The sequence below is a fragment of the Micropterus dolomieu genome, linkage group LG21, assembly GCF_021292245.1.
Source record: "Micropterus dolomieu isolate WLL.071019.BEF.003 ecotype Adirondacks linkage group LG21, ASM2129224v1, whole genome shotgun sequence".
Taxonomy (NCBI): domain Eukaryota; kingdom Metazoa; phylum Chordata; class Actinopteri; order Centrarchiformes; family Centrarchidae; genus Micropterus; species Micropterus dolomieu.
Window position 1 is genome coordinate 16,270,005 of NC_060170.1, and position 17,502 is coordinate 16,287,506.

Consider the following 17,502-nt stretch of genomic DNA (forward strand, 5'->3'; position numbering starts at 1 on the left):
AAATGAAACAACAGGGGAAGGAAACTTTCTGGTTGCACTGCTCACAACACACGCCCACACTTAGTCTATAACCTGTGATGAGGTGTCACATGGAGACATTGCTTCATTTTAAAGGGTCACAAGGAAAAAATGTGGGGAACCACTTCTTTAAATGATAAGCAGGTGTATGATGACACGCTCATTTCTTCTGTGCACCTTGAGAGAAAAAGGCTGAGCGAAGTGGATCTGCACACTTCCTTGTGGTCTCCTCCAGAGAACAGACCACAGCCACTGCAACACAGAGCTTAAGCCAACCTGTGAGACACACACGTACACATTCATAACAGTGCTACATACAGTGAGTTAGCAATTATATCATAATGAGGCATTGCCTTTAGGAGGGACATAACAGCAGCAATACCCCTAATGAGCAGGAGCTATGATCAGCACTAAGATAAATAGCTAGTCTGAGTGTCTATGAGAAGTAGGACTGTGTGTTCGGTACTGTAGGTGCAATGTGTGTGAATGACAGAACAAAATGATGAGGCAAGGACCTTATTATGGAAATTTACACCCATTCTCCAGTATCGTCTCAAAGTGCAGATAGCAGAGGGCAAGACTAATGGAGATATAGCAATCACTGGCAATTTTGTTTTCCCTTTAAAGAAGAAGTTTGAGTGTGCCCCCCCCCCCCGATATTCTGTGTTAGTTATGTCAAAATAGTCTTTGTCTTACCATGCTGAAATATGTGCATCATGTTTGTGTGTTCAGATTTGTTATGACTCTGAGGAGACAATCTGGCATTAAGGGTTTAAAAGTTCCTTAAGTTCATCCATGCACTCTGTGTCACAGCCTCTGCTGCAGCTCCAACTGTTGAACATGTTCGTAGGCAGGCCAAACTACAACTAACTGCCTTCTTGTTTAGAACACCGGCATGCACCTTTCCCTTTCACATCGTGAAGTACTATTGTCTCTTCCTCCGCACCCGCCTGTGGAGGCACACCTCACAGTTTGAGATCCTGTGCTCTGAACCAAACCTGTTCACTTGCTCCTGTGGACATTAAAGATGGCAAGTGAGTGTTTACACACATCCACCTGTTTGTTTGTCTTGGGCAAACAGTCGTATGAGATGCCCACAGGGACCAGACTGACATCGGGGACAGATCCCTCTTTGATGAGCTGTCTGATGCGAGCCAGCCATTGGCCACCTCGTCCAGACTCCGCTGACACACCAACACTTATCGCCTGGCCCTCATGTAGCAGCTCACGTACCAGCTGAGGAGGGAGGAAAGAGAAATGGGAGAGAGAAAATTGGCAGAGATAACGATCTAAAATCACTGCAGTCGGGGAGACATTAACACAAAATGCCTGCCATGCATTTTTAAAATATACATAAGCAATATAGCAAACCAGACCTGGGAGGGAATGCAAAGAGGAAAACAGAGTGGAGGGCAGTGAAGGGAGGAGAAGTCACAATGCAGGAAGCAGGGAGCGATAAAAAGCAGAAATAAAAAGCAACTGTGGGGGGATACTTCATGACATTCAGAGACACTACCCTTGCCCCAAGTACTATTTTGCCCTTACAGACAAGGAAAATTCAATTACCATTGAACAGCAGCTAAGCAGGCCTACACTCAATAAACAATAAAGGTCTATTAACGTTGAAATACAACCAATAAACAAGCCTGATTTCTCACGCACAGCCAATATGCTCACACTCATATAAATGGTCAATGAAAAAAAAAAACAAAAAAAAACTACTCACTGCGTCACTCATAAACAACCTGTTTATGTTCCACTGTGGCTGTAGTCTTGTAGATTAATGTCAGACTGAGCTGTTTTATTGAGCTGTATGGCACAATATTGATCTTAATGAAGCCAGTAACTCCTCCAAATGAAAAACGTCTTCAAGCTAACTGATACAAAACACGAAAGTGATACAACTGATACAAAACACAAAACTCCCTTGCTAGATACAAAGACAGGAAGATATTAATGATGAACAGGTGTTGATCAATAAAATCTAAATTATGTAAATAGGGACATGGCATTAGACAAAGAGTACAAAGAAGGTACTACAAGAAAGTGCGATAGATGCAAGAGAGGACAGAAAGAGAGTGAGAGAGGGGAGGTAGCCATGAATGAAGACCACATAAATCTCCAAAATAAGGTTGGGAAAAAAAAGGGAAACAACCCGTTTAGACCTGCCAAGCTCACACAAACTAAATGCATAAACTAACCACCATTCTTTTCGTCTTTCCGCCCTCTCCTCATTGCTTTGTCACTCCTGCCAACACCAAAGCTGCAATCTCTGTAGCAAAACTCATGCCACTTAGTAATTTTGAGATTGAATAGAGAGTGGGATGAGGCAGGGGAATGAGGAAGAGGGGGAGAAAAGACAGGTTGTATTCTGATTGAGGGGCCGACTGTGATAACACTCCACCATGGAGTGCAATGAATAGCGCATGTATGCGAGTGAGTATGAACTGAATGAATGCACATACACTAAACAGCCATATTACAGGTATCCTTTACTTACCCTGCAATTTTATATAATTACCTGCTGTCTATGAAGGTTTTTTTTTTATTTTATTTTGTCCAGCAAAACTGCATTAGCAACATGTTGTCTGATTTGAGGCCCATTGCTTTGTTCCCATCTACTTGTAAACAGACTATTTTTGGGTTCACCTAAAAAGCTAATGAGGAACTGCTCCAACTGTCAGGCTGGAAGGGTTTGTACCGAGAGGGTGTTTTCATGGTTGGTGACTCTGACTCTGTGACTGAGAAAAGGGTACATGAAACCTGAATTAGCTTTTGGCTGTTGAAGGGTACATTTGCATATGTGAAAAATAGTTGTTGAAAGCCTTCCATGGCTCAAAAGGAAGCTTTGCTAAAACTGCAGAAGTTACTGTACTTAAGTGATGTTATTTAAGTACATTTTAATTGGGGGTGCAGAACACAAATTTGAAACAAGAAGTCTGTCTTTGGTTGGTTGACGGTGTGAAGAAGTTGGCATCACTAACCACAAGCTCCCATCAAGGCTCATTACCTTCAACTGACAGTGATGCCTAAAAATTAATTCTACATATTTTTGGTGTTGATGTGTCAGTAGGTCCATCGGTCCACCACTTTAGTCCAAACTGAAATATCTAAACTAAACTATTGGATGGGTTGCCATGACATTTGTTGCAGATGTCTGCTTGGTATGAATCGTACAGCACTGACTTCAGTAATCCTCTGGTGCCACCATGAGGTTGACATTTGTGGATGGGTTGCCATGACATTTGGTACCGACATTCATGGTCCCCAGAGGTTGTATTGAAATAACTTTAAACCCCATGCCTTTTCATTTAGCACCACCATCAGGTGAAATTTTTATTTGTCAAAAACTTTAGTTGATGACCAAATACCTATAAAACTCGAACAATATAAGCCACAGCCTGTTCACCCTTCTGGGAAAAGATACAGAAGTTTCAGCTGCTGAACCACCAGACTGCAGAGCAAATTGATCAGTGAATATTGTTTATTTCTGTTTACAATTTTTATAATTGCTTCTGTATTAATGTATATTGTCTGCTACGTAGCAGAAGGGAGTTACAAACTCAATTTCATTATATAACCTGTTATATTGTGACAATAAATGTACCTACCTACCCATCAGTATTTTAGCATTGCTGTTGTGAGCATGTTAGCATTCTAAGGTTAGCATTTAGCTCACAGCACTGCTGTGCCTAACTACAGTGTCTCAGAGCCACTAGCATAGCTGCAGATTCTTAGATTTGTTAAAACATTGATGGCTAATGGTCCGGACCACAGTGAAGAGCAACATTTTGTTTTTGGGTGTTCATAATCGCCTCAGAAGTTAATTCCTACATCAAACCTCATGGAGCTACACTACCTTAACCTTAAACCCAAACCATCAAAACAGGTCAGACTTACAGTGGTCGCGACAGGTGAGTACATACTGTCCATCTCAGCATCCTGCTCAGTCTGCGCAGAAGGTGGCAGGAGGATCACACCTAATTTCTGAAGGATTGATCTACAGGAAAAATAGAGCATACTGTAGCTCAGTTCCCTCTGGTTCATCTGGTCGGCTCAACGCAGAGGGATGGGACGTCCCCATACCCATTGCAGGAGCCAAAATAATAATAAATAAAAAAAACAGTAGCTCAGACATAAGTAGTTTCATTTAAGAAGCTTGGAGTGATGATGCATCTTCACACTGTGTTTAAAATTAAATTGACTGGCCTAAATATGATACTGCAAATAAAAGTGATAAATTCAGCATCTCTTCGGACAAAAAAAGGCATCTGCATTATTTGTGGGGGAAGATACTGTATACAAGAATATATATTGTATACTTGTTATCTCGGTGCAACATGCCTGGCAGCTTCTATGTGGATTCATGTGTGCATGACTGTACCTTAGGAAGGAGCTGTTAATCTGGAGGGGACAAACAGTGTATGGGACTCTCAGGTTGCGACAGAATAGCACCAGAGGGATGAGAGCATAGTCCATGATGTTCTGATGCACATGCACATACACCAGCAGAGATCCCTGAATTACAGAAGAGGCTTTAGATAAATAAGAGTCTTCACATCGTCCTTCATTATGGCAAACTATAGTGGACTGTGCAGAGGTGGCGCACGGAGGAGAGGGTTTCTGTGGGCTTATATTCAATCAATATTATAATGAAGCCCTTACAAGCATCAGTATCAGCAGAATGGAGAAAATACATTTATAATTTAAAACCTACGAAAGATGCAGGCAGAGACTAAGCATGTATGTGGTTTAAGTCACTATGTAGTGAAGAGGGTGACGGCACACAATTTCTCCAAGGTCAAAAACAGCTCTATTATTCTGTAAGTTTATTTTCATTCCAGACATAGAAATGAAGAGCTGCTGTTGCAAACTCAGTTATATATCATGTGAATTAAAAGCAGAGAGATGATTGTACTTTTGTGGATATGATAGTGTCACTACAGTAAAACAGGTAATGTAATAAAAGTAAATATGGCAATATTAAAACACGTTAGTAGAGTAGAGTATTGCTGGCTTCTTTTAATGCCATGATGAAAACATTATTACTTTTTTCATGTTTTATTTATCTGGCAAACCTGTTCAAAATATCTCAAAAAGGTCAAAAGATAATTACTGTCAATCAGTTACAATGACGTCATGAATTAGCTTTTATCAATTATTTTATCTGTAAATAAGTAGACTGTAAAAGGACAGTTGAAGCACACACACAAACATTTGGACAACAAAACAAGTTTTAAATTATTCTTTCGAAAATGTTTGTGAAGTAAATGTCAGAGTAAAATTGAAAGTCATAGACTGTATATAAAATGGACAACATGACACACTATCCCAAAAGAGAAGCCAAAACATCTTGATTGGTCATGAACCCGCCCCCTCATTGTTAGCGGATTGGACATTGGCCAATCAAAATACAAATGAAAATACATGTAAAAATTTTTTTCATTTTAGTTAGTTCTCATCATGTGGATGTACGTTAAAGTGTTCTGATAAATTTGTTTTTAGTTATTTGATTCTATAAATAGGGGGTTTCATGTTATGATTGACAACTGAGCCCTGCTATCAGTTGAAGACTGCCGGGTGTAAGGGCGGGACCTCGATACCACAACTCCGACCTGATCACCACTGTGCAGACTGGCTCCAAATGATGTCACCAGCGCAAGATGGCAGCGCCCGTATCTGGAATATTTAGGCTTCATTTCTGTACGGAGGGATGAGGGGAGCCATGTCGTCCATCTTTGTACACAGTTTATAGTGAAAATATAGACAATGGGATTATACATTTGATGGTAAATTGATACACACTGAATAAATCAAGAACTAACCCCAGTTTGTACACGGCCCACGTATTTCTAAGTAAAGTAAAAGTCAGTCAGAAGAGATGATACTTTTCACACTGTGTAAGAAACCCTGAATATGCACTGACAACCATTTAAAACCATAAGCATCACTACAAACATTGATTTGCCTTGATGTAATTGACACATTTTTAGTGAGATCTGGAACCTCTGCAACAGCAGCCTTACTCACACTTATTTTCAGAAATGTTTAAATGTATTTAGTCAACAATGTAAGTGGAGTTCTGTAAAAATAAATAAAATAAATAAAAAGTATAACAAAGCAAGTAAGAGAAACTTTATAGGTTATAGATACTTTTTTGTTGTTTTTTTTACAGAGAAAAGTAATTATACATTTAGATGTTTTTACTTTACTTCACTGAAAATATATAATTTTATTTTGTGTACCAACAGGGTAAAAGGGCTGTGGCTGTTTATTATTTCATTAGATGGCACAACCTAGTTTAACAACCTAGTGTGGAAGTGTGTGGAAATACCTGTCTTCAAACACAACATGTGCTTTCCACGTTGTGCAGGAAGAGTCGGCACCCTTCAGGGTAGCAGTTATAGGCACATTTAATTATGCATGAAAAAAAGATATATGCATGTGCATTTTTGTTTTTTTAGATGCTCGTACCTCTTGTGAGGCTCTGTGCAAAGCCGACAGATGGTTGAGGTTAACTTCTATGACGCCAAATACAGAAGCAAACGTCTTCAGCATCATCCAGCCCACAAACCTAGTCAGGAGAGGATAGTGGGTGGAGAAATGTATAGAAAGAAGGAAGAAGCTTAAACTTAATTACTGAAGATAAGGAGGAGAGGGAGACAATGTACATGAGGGAATAATGCGCAGATAGTGGTGAAGCTAAGAAGAAGTAGCCGCCAATAACATTATGTCAAGTAAAAGGGAGCTTCAGCAAAGAAAGTGGAAATGGAGTTAAGTGTGACAACATGTAAATGAGATAGATGGGTGTTGAGACAAAGTTGGGGGAGAAGAGGGATAACGATAAGAAAGAAACTGATGACATAGGGAAAAATCTGAATGGGAAGCGATAAAGAGGGCTGTGTGTGAGGGTGACAGCTGTAGATAGAGACGAAGGCAGGCGCTGTAAACGAGGGAGAGTGAGAGAGAAAGAGAGGAGAAGAAAGATAGTACAGGGCAGATTTTGAAGAGATTCTTAGACTAAAAGAAAGTCAAAAAAGTTTCCTTAAAGAAAAAAAGGAAAAAGAAGTTTCCACTCCATTTCACAAGACATTTGCAGAAATCTAATACTGTTTGTGGCAACAGGAACAGGCTCTTAAGACCTGACAGACTCATAACACCCAATTTCGATTTACAATATAACACGCATCTTTTTGCCGGGATCGATTACAGACTGTTCTGGCATAGAGCAGCCAAAAGGAAGAAGTTATTTTGGGAATCCAAGGTCCAAGATCTAAATGTCCTGTTCCTTTTCTGCCCAGACAATGTTAGGTGACTGGTAGCTGGAACACTTCCAAGGCTTGAGTAGGCAAACTTTCACCAGATTAATCATCAGTAAAAATAAAAAACAACAGCGTGAGAAAACAACTCATTCTTTTGACAAGCCTGTGTGCATAGAAACAGGAGCTTTTTGAAGGAAAATCTAATAACCGAGCCTCAAATTCTGCTCAAAGCTATTGGCGAGAAGAAGCTAAAGATTGATTTATAGAAAACTGATGACACATTCATCAAGATAAATCAGGTTATTTTCATATTCTCTGTCCATTTTGGATGAATTTGGAAACTACGGTGGTCTGCTTTGTTTATAATGCATTACAAATCATTTGTGAATATGTTACAGCTGTGATTCCTTCCTCATTTGACTGGCTTATTCTCCACAGCAACGGCAGCTGAAGCTCTTGGGTATGGCAGTACCTTTATGGATAAGGCTGGCAGTATTCTATACTTTTGTTATTGTCAACAAATCTCATGAGAAGTTTATGTCTCTCAAAACCTCTACAGCCTGTTTGTTGCTCTCGGCCCCAGAGATCGACACACAACAGATCATTTGTTTTATGCCCCCGAGTGTCATTTACATTTTCAAATTCTTCTTTAAAAAAAAAAAAAAATAGCCTGGTATCAAGTGTGATGTAACTGCCATTTGTTTAAAAACAAAAACAATAAGAAGAGTCAGTAGATGACACAAGGGTACTTTACATAAACAGCTTGACTTTCCTCACCTGCAAAAAATCCAGCAGCCCCCCTTAAAGGAAGGCGGCCTTGTGGGTACCCTGAACCCTAATGTGTGATGTGGTAGGTTTGTTGTGGGAAGTGACTCTCTCCCAGTGCCAGCAGGTTGCAACAAAGAGGTCACAAAGAAGTGCGTGGTATAACGAGTAAAAGTTATTTTAGATGTAGCTATAATATGGCTAGATGAGCATTATAGTTACTGAAACGCTGTATGTTGTGTTCGTTAATACCGCGTCCTCCTGCATTCTTCACAGCAGAGTTGAATGAAACGCAACTGTGCTGTAATGTAATATTCCAACACTGAACTAGCTAAGTAACACTAGTGAGGGTGGACAGTGAGGGTCTGTCAAAGAACTGTGATGCATCTCAGTTCTATGAAGTTGAAAAGTGCAGCTGCAGGCTGTGTCATCTTTGAAGTGAATAGACAAGTAGGAAGGGGTGGAGAGAAAAACAATGGGAAAATGGCCGATACTGCTTTTGATTTCGAAGGTCAAAAGTTTTCAGCACACATTGCTCAAACAGTGCGTTTGTTGGGTACAATTTCCAGCAGATTTTTTGCTCTCGTGAGCATTTATGGCAGCAGGAAAGTGTATGTGCAATTGACTCAAACTAAATACCGTGCCTGTGCTCATCGTAATGAAAAAAACATGTCACCAGGTCCAACAATGCGGCTCACTGATGGGTTTTAATAGCTCTGGACAACCATGGAGGTCCATGCCACAGAGGAATAAGCTGTACCAGGCTTGGGATACAGATATAACACTTGTTATTAGGTCCAACTAACTGTTGGTCTTGGTCTTTTTTTGGCAATTGTTGACAATAACATAAATATAGAATATCACCAGCCTTATCCATTAAGTAGTACAAACATCTCTTAAAAATGAAATTGCAATAATTTAAAATGCTGGCTACAAAAAAAGCATTAATATCATTATAATATCTAGTTTTTCTATTTTAAGAAATATTGAGGAATAATAATTAAAATAAAACTTTAAATTAGTGGCTCATTGCACATCACAACTCTATCTTTGCTTCAATCACACTGATCATGTAGAATATATCAAATTTATTTCTTGTTACTTCGAAGTGAAAGGTTTGCATAGTGCAGCATCAATAAACACAAGTATTTTATGAATAAATAATAAACAACAATCTCTGAACTTTGTCATTTGCCCATTTGCCCATCAGCCCCCCCCCCCACACACACACACACACACACACACACACAGACCGTAGGAGGCCTGGGGAGATGCAGGTGTTAATGAGGGGGAGGAACGGTGAGAGGCGGTTGATCTGCCCTCGGCTGTCTCCCTCCTCAGGTGCTTCCTGCTCTGCTGTGAGCGCCTCCTTCACCCTGAAACACATGGTCACAGGACAGCAGGCTTAACACAGCACAGAGCCTCTTTTGTGCAACACATAGGCAAACGCCTGCCTTCCAGTCAGACGACAACAACAACATCCCTGAGTAAAGAGGTTATATAAAGGTTAAACTCAATTACACCGAAGGAGAGAAAACAATACAAACAGAAGCCTCTATGACAGAGATACGGGAAGTGTGACGACAATCCCAAGTTATCCCATTTCTCTTCATTTACTCTGCACAGACCCCATGATAGCCTTCGTTTTCTGTATCTTTGTGTTTCTTATCTCCTCTCCTCCTTTCGCTTTCCCTCTCTCCAGAACTCCAGGCCCTGTTTCATTCTCTGTATCTCTGCCTATCATTTATTTACTCTCCTCTGGCATCTCTACTCCTCTCTCTCATCCCCCTCAGGTACCTGTTGCTCTGACAGACTCTCTCCAGTCTGTTGCAAACAGGACTCGCGTAAACCTTGCATCCACTCACAAACAGCACGCAGCACACCCTGCGCACCAGCCAGCCTCGATACCTACGATAGAAAACACACAATGCAGAGGCAGAAAATGTGCATGGGTGAGTGTGTTAGGACTGACAAAAATGTTTTTGTTTGCCTGAATAATGTTGATATTACCAATACCTAGTGTGTGTCTCCTTGACACTCAGCAGGTTGTGGAAGCCAAGGAAAGACTTTTGTCCAAGCGACTTGCGCTAAGCCATGACAGAAAAACACACACAGACAGATGAAGGGGGTGTCAACATCAACCCAGAATGAGCTCTGTTGGGAACAATCCAATTCAAGCAATTTAAGCGTCCACACTTGATGCCATCTGAGTGGGGACATTCACTAAACAAGCTTAGCATGTCATGTAAGTATCTTTTCAGTCAGTGAAATTGTTTGATTCATTGTAATTTGGAAGGAAATTCCCAGCACTAGATTATAGATATTACATTTGTGAGATGGTAATAACATACAGCCTTTGATTAGTCTAATTGTGAACACTTCCTTTCCTTTCTCTCTCTCCAACCTCATCACTGCACACTTACCAGACTGTCTGGGGTGCACTGGTGGCAGCACTGGCCAACAATGGGTCTGAACTTGCCAAGACAGGGAGGTAAAATCTTCGGCACTTTCTTGATCTTTAATTCCCAGGACAACTGAGAGGGAAGGAAGCATAATTACACAAACAAGGTGTCACATACACAGGGATTACACAACTACATCCACTTATTGAGCTTACACTGTCGTTTTATCAGGTACAGCTAGCTAAAACTAATGCAGTCTAATACAACAGTCCTGCAATAAATCCTCCCTTCATGAAGGTTATAATGTTCAGATTTTGTTGAAACTGTTTTAGGGATGTGTTGATTCAACTGTGGGGTCATTTTGGAGGCTGCAGTTTGTGGTGCTCTTGAATTGTATTGCGTTATACTAAAGGTGCTTCTATTATTTTGTCAAATTGTCTAATTATATCAGTGGGGGCAGGACTGCTGTGTTAGACTGCATTAGTTTTAGCTACGGTGTACCTCATAAACTGGCATGTGCAGTGGGCCCCTCAATATTCACAACATGTGCAAAAAAATCCCAAAACTAAGTGTGAACTGTGATGGCAGCTAATGTTTTTCGAGTTTACTTACTTAGGAGTGTTGTTATCTGGTTTGCAAACTAATACAGAATGCCTCAAAGCCTTACAGCATTATATTCCATTTATTTATTTTTTAATACAACAAATATCAGTTTTAATAAAATTTCATATTTCTGTCAGCGAGCTACGTTTGATTTCACCAGCTTTTCAGAAACATAATAGCACCGGTAAATTAAAAGAGGAAAAAAAAGAGCCAGTTTAAATCCTTCAATTTTTTTTTTTTGCTCTTGATTAAATTTTGGGTTTGTTATGATTTCTGTGTTGCTGTGATTGGGTTAGCTTTGAATTCATGGGAGTATGCAATAACTTGCAGTGCAGTAAATATTAATAGAGGCCCCATATGAGACCCAGTATCAGGCAATCAGTGCACATCAGGCATAAACAGCTCATGCACTGAAGCACAGGCCAGACTGTGTACTGTATACTAATCAGCTAGACTTAAGGTCTCCTGCAGCAAGTTGACAGCTGGTCAGTAGTACAAATATTTACATAACAAACAGCAACGATACCCGTTAATTATCATGCAGTGTGTGTGTGTGGGCTGTTAACTGTGCCTGAAATTAAGTGTTAGTTAGGATTCAGACTAATTACCCCTTTTAGACAAAATGAGCTAATGAATCTCCTAAAATCATAGACTGTTCCTCCTGGTTGAATGATGATGATGATGGTGGTGGTGGTTCCTAGAAAATACAGCAGCTGACAGAATTAGTGCCTCGCCATGGAAAAGTCGATTGAAAGACAAGATTATTGTAATGCCGAAGCTCGGATCGAACTATCAGTAATTCCAATGACCATACTAATTCTGATGAATTATGTGATTTACTATGAAGGCAAAGTTTTAGTATTATGAGGCTAAATAACACACCAGCCCACATGTTAAATAAGTGTTTTCACTTTCTTGACCACAGTTCGATGAGAATGTTGATACCACTCTAACATTGGCGTGTTGAAGTATAGGTCTATCTTAAAGGAGCATACCAGTCAATCCTATCCAGTGTTTCCCATACAAGCATTTATTCGTGGCGCCCGTCACAATATCAACACTGACCACCACATACTGAGTTTTTTTTACTTAAAATGGGTAAACTCGTATTTCATTGTGGAGAATATCCGCCAGTATTCTGCATTCGCTCATTCATACTACACCAACGTTTGCAGCATAATGCCACAACCATGTGTGCTTTCACAAAGCGATCCAGCTTTCTGGAACCAGCGGCAGAGAAAAAACACAGTTACATGTACACACATACCGCTATGAACTGTGGGCAATTCCCTCTGGCAAAGTCTGCAGAAATGTGGACTTACAAGAAGGGTTTAAAAAGGGCTTAAAATGTCCGCGAGAGAGCCCTCGCGCACTTGACGATTTGACAATGGGATAGCCCTAAGCCCTCACGGACTTCCCGGGAACGCACCTCAAAGTCTGTAAGTCTGTGAGTGTGGACATTGGGATTGGGCCATAGTGTTAAAACCATGGAGTGATCTGTGAATCAAATGACAAAAATCTCATTCCAAATGTTATGAGTATGTCAAAAATAAATGCACGATTCGTACAGCTTTTTAAGTGTAAAATTCAAGCACTTTCAAGGGACCTATACAAAGATATCCAGACTCTTGAAGCTTTCATCATCACATCTAAATTGTTACTATAAATGCAACTGTGAAAAATAATGTTTTTTTAAAGAATTCCTTTATAATCACAGCAATCAATATATTGACTTTGTTTATTTTACCAGTTGTTCATAATAACTATGATTTTCTGAGTTTTGATCATGTTTATTTAATACTTAAGTAAGGAATCAACAAGGACTTATCTAGCTCTGAATGAATGTGTCTCTTCTCCGAAGCCATTATATACTGTATATTTTCCGTTAGCCTGCCAGTTGTCATTTAAACGACAACCTGGCATGTTGCTAAAGCGATAACAAAATCAGTACCTTTAGTAGCTCATGTGCAGAAACTTTATAGGATGCATATTGTTATTAAAAAGGATAATTAAAGGGAAAGGGTTTCAAGTCATGCTGTTAATTTGTTGCAGACTTCTAATGCTCTCTGTAACTGCAAGGCTATTGCTTTGAAGTTGGTAAAATGTTCTCAACTGTTGTCTAAATAAAGAACTGCAAAAAAGACGAAGGTCTGACGACAGAGCCATTCAGCTACCACAAAGCACTGTATTCATCAGCTATGGTATTTGGAAATTCAACAGGGAATACAAATAATTATCAGACATGAAAAACAAACGTATTCATGGGAAGTCATCATGCCTTGTTTGTCAAGGAATAGTTAATGCACTCAACTCCCTGTAAAACCACTACATTTTGTTTTTACATCTCTGTTTGTGTACAGATTAAACGAACAAGATATACAATGTTAATTTGTGAGGTTTAGAGGTGTTGGCCTTTTGAACTCTGGACATATATAACATATAACATCATATAACTGCAAATAAGCATATTTCCCAAAATGTCAAAGTATTCCTTTAAATAACTGATGGATCAGTATGACTCATCACGCCCTGTGATTTGGTAAACATCAAACAGAATTAAGCACACGGGGCTGTGCATGTTCGCTTGTGATTATGACGAACAAAGAGTTTGAGATTAGTGCACATGTAGTTAGTGGGAGATGGCAGCGGGAGAGAGTCATGCAGACAGTGTTCTTACAGCAGGTTTATTCTGTTGAATTGGTGGAAGGACCACGTCTTTGTTTATCCCGTTATTCTTCTCCTGCACCATGGTGAGCCCCCTGCAGACTTCTACCCAGAGACCTGCCAAAGAAAAGATTGGGGGAAAAGAGTATATTATACGGAGCCGTGTTAAAACAGTGCATTCTCACATTGTTTTGGGTAATATGGATTGTTTGTGAGCGCATATGAATGTGAGTGGGCGGTCACTTTTAGGTGCCTTACAATACAAGGCTAATTATGAGAATTTTCAGAGAGAATTTTCAGAGAGAATTTTCATGTTTTGAGAAAACGGCTTCATCTCTCCAATTTAAGAAAATAAAACACACATCCACTTGCACGCACACACACACACCCTCAGTGGGACACAAAATTCGTTTTGTCCTCTGGTCCTTGGCAGGAGTGTATTGGCAGCACTCACCGATCCATCACCCAGTGCCCATAGCTACAATTTCACCATCTAACCAGCACTACTTCCCCTGCACCATCACAAATTCTCTCAAATTCTTAACTTTCCCTTCATTCTTTTCAGTTAAGGGGAAAGTAGCTTCTTGCTGCTGGTTGCCTTGTATTGGTTTCCCATTGTTTCCTCTTATTGGACTTGTGGAAAACTTTAGTTTAAAAGTTTTGTTCTCACTTCTGTATGTGGGTAGTAATAAAACAAGGACAGAAGAGCCATTAAGAGGTTAGAGATTGAGAGGAACTCGAGGCCGTATTTGCTAAGCTTCGTACAGGTGGAGCAGGGCGGACACTCACTAGAGGGTTATAAATCATTAAAAGCAGGGCACATAGCCATCAGCTGAAAAACAGCTCTTATGTAAACGATGCTGGTCCCTCGCCCACTCGGAAACCCAGTAATGAGAGTTGGCAACATAAGTCAAAATGTAATACGATCTAGCTTAAATAGGTTATCTAATTAATAACATTGGCTGTGTCTGAGCTCAAATGAGTAATCATCTGAGATTAAGGTAGATTTAATACGGATCAAGAGCCAGCGCGCACTCTCCAAAGAGAGAGCTTCGGCAGTATAAAAGCCACCATCCTGAGAGAGTCTCCCTTTAGTTTTGCGTAAGGCTTTGTTTCTACTACAAAAGGATGAAGACATGGCCTGCTGTCATCCAGCACAAACTCCCTTCTAATAAATGTTTCTGTGGTTACACCCATCAGATTCAGGAGTCTCATTAGGTTGAATAGGAGCATCTCTGTCTCCTACTCTGTTGATCCCACTCTGCCCCATTAACTTTGCTAATTAAAACTTAAGCCTTCCCTATAGGGAGATGCTCCATTTCAACTGGCTCAGGTTCCCACAATCATTACCAACTCCAATGGGAACAAAGGCATTGCTAAGAGATTCCCAGAGCTTGGTGATGGCAGTCACAAGGCAACAAACATGGGGAGTATAGGGTGTAAAAATGTAAATTACACAGCCAGAGTCAGCACAGGCTCTAATGGGGTTATATAAGCCACTCCAGAGGGAATAGAAGACCACACAGAAACAACTAGAGACAGCATTGTACCGAGGCCAGACCTGTGTAACACTACAAAAAGTTTCACTTACCTGTCAACATAAAACATATGAAATCACTCACTCGTACGTAGAAACATGACATGCATTCGAGTCTGAGCCACATGTTCCTCTTCACACTTAGCTTAGTTATTCCTCTCCTCAGAAGTTAAGTGATCAATTATAGTCTAATTAATACGCTGTAGTTTCCTAATACGATACCCCCAGACCTAAGTGGGCCCATGATGAGAAAGGATTAAAAATCAGAAGCCATTACAATCTGCCAGGTCAAATTAGATTGAAGATAATTTTAGAGCTGCAGTCGAATTGATGTTGGTTGGTGCGTTCAAGTCTATTCCCAAAACCACTCAGTGATTAGTGGGGGCTTTAAATACACTTAGCGTCTGTTCGAAAAGAAGACAGACATGGGAAATTTAGAGACTCAATCAGATCAGATATCTTTACTGTCAATATATACATTTTTGGCATCTCAGCCAGTCCTCACATATGCAACATTAAGGGTCCGGGACACATCTGTATGTAGGTATAGATGTGATGTCCTGCTACAAAAAAAAAATAAAAAAATAATAATAAGTCTGACCTTTCTCATGGAAGTCAAAATGTATCAGATGGAAAAAACGTGAAACCCGTGGTCAAGCACTACAATAAAAGCCACGTATTATTATGGCAATAGCTGAACTGAAAATACTGAAGAGCAACATTGCCATTGTTAACCCGACAAGAGACCAAATGGAAAGCGTGTTTGTGCTGAATGCTTACAGAGTACACCGAATCCAATTAAACAGCCACATGAATGGCAAACCAAGGTCTACATTTCACTCAGTGTATGTATTTGATTAAGAGACAACAAGGACGTGTCATCTGCATGTTACCACGCTACAGCTTTAGAGTAAAATATGTTAAAGTACATAAGCATCACTGCATATTCATAATTTATTTGGAAGAGCGCACCTGCTGCTGAGCTCCACCGAATTCCCACAACGGAGCGGTTGCAATACCTCCTGCACTAATAACTTGTTAACCAATCCAGTTTGTTCTGTATGCAGTCCTGGCTGAAATTGACGCTGCATACAAATTAGCTGTTTTCTCATTCCTTGGAATAAGACCCACGGAACGTTTCTGGTGATTAATCAGCAAAGTCTCTCTTATATTAGTTTTTGCAATGTTGAACAAAAGTTTACAAAAAAGTGCTGCAACTGGCTAATTAGCTTTCTCAAACGTCACAGGCAACCCATGGAAAAGAGCAGTAATCCATATTTGGACAACCCATCATCCTCATCCAGAGGTAAATATTATAAGTTCTTTGTAAAAAACACCACATGGGAGCAATTAACAGTAATTAATGACTTCTCTATAAGCTGGTGACCACAGCCCAATTACTGTCCATTTAATAACAAATTGACAATTTTGAGTGTCTGTATCTTTAAACAGCATCTGATGGGAATGAGTTATGATATAAACTAGATCTCCATCTGGAGTGTTTGCAAACACTTTGAAACAGTCTGGTATAAATCAGGACAGGGACCAACAAACTGGTGGAAGGTAGACACGGTGTGTGTTTCAATAAAATGAACAACATCAATATGAGCCAAATGATCGTGGAAATGACCAGTTATCAGATTATAGGTAAAAACTTCAGTGTGTAGCCACAGACAGGAACAAAACAGGGACTGCCCAAATCATAAGTCCTGTATATCGCCACATCGACTCTGTGAGCTGTTAACCCCTTTTTCTTAGTTACATTATGTGGAGTAAAAACATCTATAGCCAAACTGTGACTACACTAACTGTGATAAATGTTTACTGTTGTCAGAGAATTTCTCCTCCCGCTGAAAAGAACATTTAAATCTGAGCATTGCTTTAGCAGTGGAGGGATAACAGCGTGTCTTTGACATGCTTATGAGCTTTCTTAAAGAAACCAATGGGGAGCGAGGATTCTGCTGAGTAGGAAAACAGATAACACCACAGGGACGTCAACTGTGATTAGTTTTTGTTTATTTATATTGCAAGTAAACCAAGCTATATGAAAATAAAATGAATGTGGTAAACACGGCTACGCACCTGGATGTGTGTGTGCGTCTCAGGGATGGAAATTAGCACCTGCCACCCACCAAACGCGGGTGTATTTTCCGTTTGGCTGCTAAATGTTGGAAAGCTACCCGCCACATTGGACGGTAAATGTATTTGGCTTGATATCGCCATATAATATCTGTAATTAGCAGCAGACCGA

The 17,502-nt window shown here is 40.0% G+C and overlaps 1 protein-coding gene across 10 annotated transcripts in view; it reads right to left on the minus strand.

Annotated features, from left to right (window-relative positions):
* gpat2 (glycerol-3-phosphate acyltransferase 2, mitochondrial) overlaps positions 1-17,502 on the minus strand; it is a 170,596-nt gene that overhangs the window by 19,532 nt on the left and 133,562 nt on the right. For 9 of the 10 annotated variants that reach the window (XM_046035167.1, XM_046035171.1, XM_046035163.1 and 6 more), the window contains 10 exons: positions 13,728-13,831; positions 10,469-10,579; positions 10,062-10,132; positions 9,843-9,953; positions 9,299-9,421; positions 6,493-6,592; positions 4,403-4,536; positions 3,919-4,018; positions 1,075-1,254; positions 196-294 (listed from right to left, as the gene is read on the minus strand). In XM_046035167.1, coding sequence (XP_045891123.1) covers positions 196-294; positions 1,075-1,254; positions 3,919-4,018; positions 4,403-4,536; positions 6,493-6,592; positions 9,299-9,421; positions 9,843-9,953; positions 10,062-10,132; positions 10,469-10,579; positions 13,728-13,799 — 1,101 coding nt within the window. In that variant the 5' untranslated portion in view covers positions 13,800-13,831. The remainder of the gene's footprint in view (positions 1-195; positions 295-1,074; positions 1,255-3,918; positions 4,019-4,402; positions 4,537-6,492; positions 6,593-9,298; positions 9,422-9,842; positions 9,954-10,061; positions 10,133-10,468; positions 10,580-13,727; positions 13,832-17,502) is intronic. The other variant, XM_046035172.1, reaches the window with a different exon arrangement.